Consider the following 10,854-nt stretch of genomic DNA (forward strand, 5'->3'; position numbering starts at 1 on the left):
ATTTCTGATCTGTGGAATTCATGTTTTGGATATCATAAACCAAAAATTTAAGTCATTCAAAATAGTTGATTAATAGGTTTCAAACAATAGGTATTATTATTTGTGTGGCAATGGCAAACCTTTAGAGAGTTTGTTTAAATGTTCAGAATTTTCAGCATTTTCTGGTAAGACATTCAATGCCTGCAAATGGAACAAAATGGCAGAAAACAAAATGCTGTGGGAAGTTTTGCTGAATCTAAATAGAAATACAAGCATTATATGTTGCTGATCAGAGTTGTGACTGGTATTGCTTCAAAGTAATATCTAGTTTATAATTTTATTACAGGGCAAAAAGATATTGTGGTGATTCTGGTGCCTGTTCTCGTCATCTTCCTACTGCTAGTAAATATGTTGATAATCTGTTTCAACAACAAGCATAGGTTAGTATGTTAACTCTTAATGTTTTGAGTTCCAAGTACCAGAGGTAAGTTCCGGCCATCAGCATTCAAGGCAGAAAAATTCACACACAGTACATATGGACAAATCAAAAATGGGTTTGATTTTCCATCAACTCAATTCTGTAGGTGTGAACACTGAATAGTACCTGCCCAAATTTCCATTGCATATTCCCTGCATGTGGAGCTCTGTACTGGCAACATTGAATATGAACGTGTATATAATTTAAAGGTTGACATATTACAATATTTTGTGGCATTGCAACATGTATCACATGAAGCATGAGGATTAGGCTGTGGGTTGTGATCTGGAGTATCTTGATCTCGGCAATCAGTGCAGGAACTGCTGACTGTGCTTCCAACATTGGAACCTCATTCTCTTGTAGGATTTTGTCCAGGGCCACCCTGAGGGCAGACATAATGAGGATGCATAAAATTGTGTATAGACAGGGTAGATGGTAAGGGATAAATGACCAGGGGCATACCTTTAAGGTTAGGGGGCAGGACGTTCAGAGGAATGTGAAGGGATGCTATGGACCAAGTGCTGGAAATTGGGATTAGAATAATTGGTCATTTTTGACCAGTGTAGACTCGAAGGGATGAAGGGCCTTTTTTGGTGCTGTTAACCTCTATGGTTCTATGACTATATGACTCTATATGGGTGCTAGGAACCAAAAAGAAACAAGTGTAGGGTGGAAGGTGGTCGTACTTTAAGGAGGGGGATACTCTGGAGCGGTTTGTTTTTCTTTGACTTGGTCTCCCAATAGCGTCCATACCACACTGAATATCTTAAAATATCAAACTTAATGTAAGTGTATACTTATGTTGGAGGAGACAGTGATATCATGGTAAGATTATGTGACTAGTAATCTAGAAATAGGCTAATGCTCAAAGGATGTGTGTTTGAAGTGCAACATGGCAGATTGTGAAATTTGATTTCAATAAAATCTGGAATTAAAAATTTTAATAACAATCATAAAACTGTTGTTGATTGTCATTTAAAAAAAAAAGACCATGTGCGCCACTAATACCATTTAGGGAAAGAGATTTGGCATTCTAATGTGCTCTGGCCTGAAAGTGACTCCAGACCTATCAACACTGTCCACATTCGTCCCTTTGCCATCAACGTGCAGTGGCAGTAATGTTTACCATCGACAAGATGTATCTTTAACAGCACGTTATAAGCATGTGACCTCTTGTACCTGGAATGATAAAGGTAAAAGAGGCATGGGACCCCCACCACCATCATGCTCCCTCCCTCAAGCTGCATTCCATCTTGTATTGGAATTACATTCCTCCTCCTTCAGTGTCACTGAGCCAAAATCTGGAACACCCTCACTAACAGGGTGATGTTAAATGTCAAAAAAAAGCTAAAGTTAGTATTTTGTATCTGCCATCAATATTATAGAGTATGTCTCCACTCATTTTGAATGACAATCAAGTATAGAAATGGCATTTGAAATACACTGCAGCCATGGTTTGTTTTGTCATTTGAAGGATGTACAGCTGTAATTGTTACCTCTGACTCTTAGGATTGCAAAACACATTTGGCCTGACGTGGCAGATCCTGCAGGTAGCAGTTTAGCTGATTGGTTTCATGAACATCAATACAAGGTATACCTTTCTCCTTTTATGTCTTTGACTTGTAGAGGTTTAATTTGGTACAGAAGTAAAAAATATTGGAAATTCTCTGTAGGCGAGACACCGTTTGTAAGAGGGTTAGCATTTAAAATCAATAGTCTTGTTTTTTTTTTCACTTAACCCAGTGTTTTGCTTTTATTTTAAGTTGATGTTTATCTTTGTTACATTTTGGAAAGGAATTCAATCAGTAGCAAAATTCTCTGCTTGCTCCATGTTTCTACAAATTTTAAATTCCTACTTTGAAATGATTTTAATTTAAAAAGTCATCATAATCCTTATGGCAGCTTAGCTTCTGATCTTCTTTAATTGCACTAATACTTGGTGTCATCTTGCGATCTGTCACTAAAATAAAAGCAGTGATTGAACTATTAGTCACACTTCAATTACTTTTATATTTTTCCTAAGCAACACATCTTTCATTGTCTTGACTTCACTTTACTGTTTAATGTGAGCATCTCTTTAATTTACTGTTTGTGCTTGCATCACCACGTGCTGGAATGCTATAGGAACAAAGGAGTGTAGGATTAGGAATAGGCCATTCAGTCTGTTGAGTTGAGATAATTGCTGATCATCTGCCTCAGCGCTGCTTTTTTCTGCACCAACTCTTGATGTCATTCCTTAATAGAAATCTATCGATGTGGCTTAAACGTGCATAATGAAGTGCCCACGAGAACCTTCTGGAATAGAGAATAGAGAAAGACTTACTACACACTGAGTGAAAAATTCCTCTTCATCTCAGTCATAATGCCTTGCCTCTTTTTAGGAAACTATAGTGTCTGCATTCACTCATCCCTCCATCCCAGCCAGGGAAAACATCCTTTCTGCATTTATCTTGTTTGGACCTTTACAAATGAAAACCCTATTCAGATGAGAGCAGACAGCAAAAAGCTGTTGGCTGCCACTTTCACCTGGCAAGGAAAGTACATGGTGAAGGTGGGCATTTCCATTTATAATGAAAGCACTGCCCTTTCTTTAACACTTTTCTTCCAAACGTGTGCTGCTCAGGTTCTCCAGCTATTATGACAGGTTACATCATCTAATTGTAATGAGCCTCCCACACAATACAAACTTATTGAATTCTAGCACCCTTTGCTCCTGTTGCTGAATTTCTGGGACATGCTGAATTCTTTCTATACCTCCTGCTTTTGGGTAGCTCATTCCCCACAATGTATTTCAGTTCATTGGCAATTGCCATTGTATTACCAATCCCTTTAATTTAAAAGATATCCCGCAGGATAATCATCATTAAATAAACTTAGTTGTACAAACTTGTGGAGCGAATTACTTGGTATTGATTATGCACATACAGGGGAAGTGCAGGCAGTTAAACAGAAGGAAAACAGTGCTAATCTGCTGTCAGATAACCATGATGCTTCAGATTTAATCAGTTTTTTATTAGAATGTAATCTGTTGTTTTGTGCGAGTCAGTTGGCATACATCTAGGTTCATGAAACAATACCTCTGCACCTTCTCTATAGCCATAACACTATATTCTGCATTTTGTTCTAATATATTGGTGTAAGGATTAATTTGCCTGGATAGAGTGCAAAGCAATAATTTTCACTGTATCTTGGTACATGAGACAATAATAAATCAAATCAAATCAATTCAATTCAATACTGAATGTTGCCAGGGTTGGAAGATATGACCTATTGGGAGAGTCTGAATAGGCATTTTTCCCTGGAGAGGCTGAGGGGTGACTTTATAGATGTTTATAAAAACATGAGAGGAATGGATAGGGTAACTAGACAAGGTCTTTTCCCTGTGATGGGGGAGTCCAGAACTAGAGGGCACACGTTTCAGATGAGAGGGGAAAAATTTAAAAGGGACCTGAGGGGCAAATTTTTTACACAGAGGGTAATGTGTGCATGGAATGAGCTGCCAGAGGAACTGGTGGAGGCTGGTACAATTGCAGCATTTAAATGGTATCAGGATGGGTATATGAACAGGAATGGTTTAGAGTGATATAGGCCAAGTGCTGGCAAATAGGACTAGTTTAGGTTCGGATATCTGGTCGGCATGGACGAATTAGACTGAAGCGTCTGTTTCCATGCTGTATATCTCTATGACTCTATGACTCTCTAATATATCGAGTAAATAACCAGTTAATCTGTTTTGGTGGTTTGACTTGAAGGATAAATACTATCCAAGGATCTTGTCTGAACTGCCTCCAATACAATTACATGGTTCCTTAAATTTTAAAATCATGCCACATCAGGTTATAGTCCAACAGGTTTATTTGGAAGTACAAGCTTTCGGAATGCTGAGAGATTGTGTTCTTTTTGAACAAAATAGAATGTATCTGCAAATGCAAATTCATCCCATAGGTTGATGTGTACACACACTGAAAGCACACAATCTAAAGGCAGTCAGTCCATGTGAGATTTTATAAATTCCTATTTTGGAAATAGATCCAGTTTGACTCAAGATTGGAGTGCGGACAGACTCTAACCTCACACCTTTAGTATGTTGTCTGAGCTGAGATGTCACCTTTTTATAAAGCCTTTAGTTATCTCAGGAATGTGACTGGAAATAAGTTCTGTGATCTAGATATTAATGAATCAAAACCTGCAACCCATGCTAAGTGATTGAAGACTTAACAGCAGTCTTGGTTTGTTCAATACACCAGTTGTTTGACACTTTGATCTTTTACTATAAATTCTGTGTCCTATAATCTTGCCCCACTAGTTACCTGGCGAAGGAGCAGCGCTCTGAAAACTTGTACTTCCAAATAAACCTGTTGGACTGTAACCTGGTTTTGTGTGATTTTTAACTTTCTCCACCCCTCGTCCAACACAGGCACCTCCACATTACATCTTTCTTCAAGTAATGGGACAGCCCTGGAGAGGGATTAAATCATCAAGCTTTTGACTTTGATGTGAATGCTATCACTGTTTCAAATTGATACTTATTAGCAATAGAATGACAACAAGGATCACTCCAATCATTATTTCTTGAAGAATAAATGGCATTTAGAATGTGGAATGAGTTGAATATATATTTAAGTGGGGAAAGATTGCAGAATGCTGCAGCACCGAGGGATTTGGGGATCCTACTGCATGAATCTCAAAAAGCTAGCATCCAAATTTAGTGGGGAACAGGAAAGGCAAATGATCTGTTGGCCTTTATTTAGTAAGGAATGGAGTATAAAAATAGGGAGGTCTTGCTGAAACTGTGAACAGTTTTGATCCCTTATCTAAGGAAAGGCATGTTAGCATTGGATGCAGTCCAAAGAAGGTTAACTTGGTTGATCCTGGTATGGAGGGATTTTCTTATCAGGAGAGGTTGAGTAGGTTGGGCTTGTACTCATTTGAGGTTTAGAAGTATGAGCAGAGACCTTATTAAAACATATAAGATTCTTGGGGAGATTGACAGGATAGATGTGGAGAGATGGTTTTTCTATTGTAGGAGAGTTGAGGACCAGAGGGCATCATCTCAGAGTAGTTTGGTCACTCATTTAAGGAGGATATTGTTCTCTCAGGAGGTAGTCATTCTGTGAAATTCTATGCGACAAAAGGTTGTAGAGGCTGAGTCATTAGTACATCCAAGGATGAGATGAACTGATTTTTAATCAGTAAGGGAATCCAGCAATATGGGGAAAGAGGCAGAAAAGTTGGATTGAAGTTTATCAGATCAGTCATGATCTCCTTGAATGGCAGAGTAGACTCTATGGATGGAAGGACCCACTTCTGCTCCTATATCCTATGATCTTAGGTGTATTTTGCCTCTTGAGATTAGCATTTGCCAGTTAGCGCTAAAACAAAGAAGCAACTGATTTCTACCAAAATTAATTTTGGATTGTGCTGACTTTGCTGAGCATGGTAAAGGTAGTGGCATGAATTTGAAATAAAATGACAGCTGGTTTAGCCACAAACTCTGGGCGATGATCAATGGTGATGTCTGGGTAGGTAGTGGCAATGGGAATTTCGGCAGTTATACAAAGTATCTGAATGGTGGCAGTACTGAAATAATAAGAATGTTATGCTACCAGATGGAATAACTTTTCCTTTCTTTTTCAAGAATGATCAAACCCCAAAAATACTGAATCCAGGAAAAGACCACTACACCGACATCAGCACAGTTGAAGTCTTATATCTGCCTGAGGAAAGCCAGCTACAGTCCATAAAGAAAGACCTGACTTCACATCTACACACAGTGGAAGTGGAATGTCCCCCTACTGTGCCTCCCCATCATGAGACCGCATCAAATGGTGAAGAGACCAAGTTGTTACAGCAAACAGATACAGTTGTGTACACAGTCTTAGAAGAAGGCTACAAGAGTCAAATCCCTGACTTCAGCCGGTCATTGTCAAAGCAGCCACTACTTTCAAATACTTCAGAAAAGAGTACAAGTGATCATGGAACTGAAATAAGTGCACTTGATGGAGTTGAAGAAAATTGGTGTCCACAAAATACTGATGAAAATGATGTATTTCAACAAATAACTAAAATCAACTCATACTTGAATAACTCCTTACAGATGACTGAGTCAAAAATTGCATTGGATTCAGATAGCTCAAGCAATTCTTCAATTGATAGCTCCTGTAAAGAGGGCACGAAAGTGCAAGGAGATGCTGGAACTGTCAATGTGAATCCACAGAGTTCTCCTCAAGATAACCAGCCGAATAACCCAGTGCAAACTTACATTACAGTGCAGTTACTTGGATTAATGTTAAACAATGAAATGTAATTGACTACTGTGCTGCGCCCATTTAGAAATCTCAGTTATCAGCTCAGTTATCTCTTTAGTTATCAGCATTAAAACTGAAAATTTAATACACAGCTGGCCTGTTGGGATATGAATAGAGGAAAATAAGTTAATGTTTCTGCAATTATGAGCGAACATTAACTTATTTTGTTTCTTTTGGTTTCATGTCCAATATTTTTATAATTTTATATCGGCATTAACAGTATTTTTTAATGTTAAGCTTGTTTTTATATTTGAGCCACAACTGTCCTCAAGGAATTGAACTTTTATGTCATGATTGTCAGAACCATTACAGGCTTTATAAGAAAATAATTCATGTAAAAGGCTCACATTACTACTGAAAGCACCATCACAATAACAAAATCTGTGTCACATTATGATCTCTGTCCCCAACAGATAATTTCAAAATTGTGCCAGGGATGCAGGAACAATGTAAGCAAAAAGTCAAAGTCTAAATCATGTGTTAGAAAACATTGTGTTTGAAATCATATTCCCTCATCTATTGGTGAAACTACACCAGTGTTACACAGGTCTAACAGTGTCACTATGTGTTGGAGTCATGTAATACATTGAATATATTGATATGAAAGTTAACTGGAGCTAAATATATGAAACTCAGGGCTTGGATGTGCACAGGAAAGGTAAATAAAACAGTAGATTATTTCAGGAAGCCAATACAGTGCAATCCACAATTATATGAATGTTTGAATTACCAGCCTTGTGTTCAAATTCCTCCATATGTTCATAACCTTCTTGAAATGTACAGTACCCTTGAGATCTCAGTGTGCCTGCAATTCTGACCTGTTCTGCATCACTGTGCTTCATTGTTCTACCACTAGAGGGTATGCCTTCAGTTGCCTGGGTCCCAAGAGCTGAACTTTGAGACAGATTCATATCGCATAGAATCAGACCCTTTGGTCCAGCTATATGCCAACAATATTCCCAAACCAAACTAATCCAGTCTGCCTGAATTTGGTTCAGATCCCTCCAAACATTTCCCATTCATGAACTTATCCAAATATCTTTTCAACATTGTGGCAGTACCTGCACCTGCATCCATCACTTCCTCTGGCAGTTCATTCCACATAAAAAAACACTCTGCAAAATGATGACCCTCCTGTCCTTTTCAAATCTTTCTCCTCTCACCTTAAAAATATGCCTCCTAGTTTTTAAATCTCCCACCCTTACGAAAAGACCCTTGCTATTCACCTTATCTAATCTCCTTATGATCTTATAAAACTGTAGAGGACACCCCTCAACCTCATATGCTCCAGTGAGAAAAGTTACAGCCTACTTTTATAACTCAAATGCTCCTTTCCCAGCAATATCCTGCTAAATCTTTTCTGATCCCTCTCCAGTTTAATAATAACCTTCCCAGAGGAGGGGTGACCAGAACTGCACTCAATACTCCAGAAGAGGCCTCGCCAATATTAGACCATGAGACCATAAGACAGAGGAGTGGAAGTAAAGCCATTTGGCCCATCGAGTCCACTCTGCCATTCAATCAAGGCTGATGGACATTTCAACACCACTTACCTGTATTTTCCCCATATCCCTTAATTCCTTGCGAGATTAAGAATTTATCAATCTCTGCCTTGAAGACATTTAATATCCTGGCCTCCACTGCGCTCCGTGGCAATGAATTCCACAGGCCCACCACTTTCTGGCTCCTCATTTCTGTTTTAAATTGACCCCGTCTAATTCTAAGGCTGTGGCCACGGGTCCTAGTATCCCCACCTGATGGAAACAAATTCCCAGTATCCACCCTTTCTAAGTCATGCATTACCTTGCAAGTTTCTATCAGATCTCCCCTCAATCTTCTAAACTCTAATGAATACAATCCCAGGATCCTCAGTCGTTCATCATATGTTAGGCCTACCATTCCAGGGATCAGCTGTGTGAATCTCTGCTGGATACGCCAGTATGTCCTTCCTGAGGTGTGGGGCCCAAACTGTACACAGTATTCTAAATAGGGCCTAACTAGAGTTTTATACAGTCTTAGAAGCACATCGCTGCTTTTACATTCCAACCCTCTTGAGATAAATGATAACATTACATTTGCTTTTTTAACCATGGACTCAACCTGCAAGTAAAAAGTGAGGTCTGCAGATGCTGGAGATCAGAGCTGAAAATGTGTTGCTGGTTAAAGCACAGCAGGTTAGGCAGCATCCAAGGAACAGGAAATTCGACGTTTCGGGCCAGAGCCCTTCATCAGGAATGAGGAGAATGTGCCAGGCAGGCTAAGATAAAAGGCAAGTCAACTTTTAGAGAATCCTGGACTAGTACTCCCAGATTCCTTTGTAGTTTGACTTTAGAAATTTTCTCACTGTTTAGAAAATAGTCCGTTCCTATATCCTTTCTCCTGAAGTGCAAGACCTCGCATTTGCTCACATTGAATTTCATCAGCCATTTCTTGGACCACTCTCCTAAACTGTCTAAATCTTTCTGCAGCCTTCCCACCTCCTCAGAAATACTTGCCTATCCACCTAACTTTGTATCATCAGCGAACTTCGCCAGAATGCCCCCAGCCTCTTCATCCAGATCATTAATATATAAGGTAAACCCCTGCGGCCCCAACACTGAACCCTGCGGGTCACCACTTGTCACCAGTTGCTATTCTGAAAAAGAACCTTTTATCCCAACTCTGTCTTTTATCAGACAGCCAATCCTCAATCCATCCCAGTAGCTCACCTTACTCAGCAACCTCCCGTGAGGCACCGTATCAAAGGCCTTTTGGAAGTCGAGGTAGATAACATCCACAATACTCAGTCCAACCTCAACATGATGTCCCAACTCCGATACTCACAGGCCTGAGCAATGAAAGCAAGCATGCTAAATACCTTCTCATTCATACTGTCTACCTGTGATGCAAGTTTCAGACTTTGTTCTCTTAATCTTTCTGTACCCCTCTCCTTTTACATTGGAGCTTAAAATGTGCCCTTTTCACCAAATTTTGGTCAAGTCTCATCATGCTTATCATTTCTTTGTGGCTGTATGTGAAATTTTGTTTATTACTCCTGCGAAGCACCATGAGTGATTTTGATTATGTTAAAGGCACTATATGAATGTAAGTTGTTATTGTATAAGATTCAAATAAGTTTTCCAGCTGGAGCAATGATTAAGTCACTTATTCAGTTATGATGGGAAGGCTGGCAGGTCAGATAAACAAAAGTGTGGCCAAAGAGGCAGGTTTTAAGAAATGTCTTAAAGGAGGACAGTGTAAAGAGGTGTAGGGAATGAATCCTAGAACGTGATGCTGAGATGTCTGAAGGCTGCCAATGGCCCACAATAAATTTAATCGGGAATGCACATAAGGGGAGAATTTGAGTAGTATAGGTTTCTCAAAGGGTTAAGGATCTGGAAAAGGTTAAGAGATGGAAGGATAAGGCCAAGGAAGGATGCAAAAACAAATAAGAATTTTAAACACCAAATGTTGCTTGACTGGGAATTAATGAAGGAACTAACATAAAGGGCAGGGAGTCAGGGCTTCTTGCAGTTAAGATATGGGCAGCAGAGTCTTGGATGAGTTCATATTTTTGAAGATAAACGCTACACAAACGATAGTGGGTGATCAGCCAAGGGCACATTGATTGAGTCTGGAGATAACGAAGATGATTGATGGTTTCAGTGGCAGATGAGCTCAGAAAGGCACAAAATTAGGAAAGTGGGAATAATTGATTTCAGTGATGGTGTAAATATGAATCAGGAGCTTAACACTTTATCAAATGTGACATCAGGATCTGGATGACACTCCTGTGTTGGCTGCGCAGAGTTGGGAAAATTCCCAGCTTATTGCACCCACCTTTGAAGACACAATGCCGTATAAAATAAGGTTCTAAATATCTATTACACATTTCAACATGGAAAAAACAGTCTTGTATTCTTTTATATTTTCATTGGCAAAGGTATATTTAATACATTTAAAGCTCATTAATTACTTAATCCCTTATAAAAAAACAAGCATTTATATTCATAGTGCCATATCTTTATTACAAAGAGAATGAAGCATATAAGTAGGAAGGAATTGCCAAAGTTGTACAAGGCCGTAGTCAAACCACAGCTGGAATACTGT

At 39.1% G+C, this 10,854-nt stretch overlaps 1 protein-coding gene across 2 annotated transcripts in view; it reads left to right on the forward strand.

Annotated features, from left to right (window-relative positions):
* Nucleotides 1-6,973, forward strand: part of LOC132818965 (interleukin-6 receptor subunit beta-like) — a 33,021-nt gene extending 26,048 nt beyond the window's left edge. The window contains exons 12-14 of one of the 2 annotated variants that reach the window (XM_060830148.1): nt 326-419; nt 1,967-2,048; nt 6,096-6,973. In XM_060830148.1, coding sequence (XP_060686131.1) covers nt 326-419; nt 1,967-2,048; nt 6,096-6,764 — 845 coding nt within the window. In that variant the 3' untranslated portion in view covers nt 6,765-6,973. The remainder of the gene's footprint in view (nt 1-325; nt 420-1,966; nt 2,049-6,095) is intronic. The other variant, XM_060830157.1, reaches the window with a different exon arrangement.
* Nucleotides 6,974-10,854: the final 3,881 nt, after the last annotated feature.

Source organism: Hemiscyllium ocellatum, chromosome 1 (assembly GCF_020745735.1).
Source record: "Hemiscyllium ocellatum isolate sHemOce1 chromosome 1, sHemOce1.pat.X.cur, whole genome shotgun sequence".
In the NCBI taxonomy this organism is placed as follows: Eukaryota; Metazoa; Chordata; class Chondrichthyes; order Orectolobiformes; family Hemiscylliidae; genus Hemiscyllium; species Hemiscyllium ocellatum.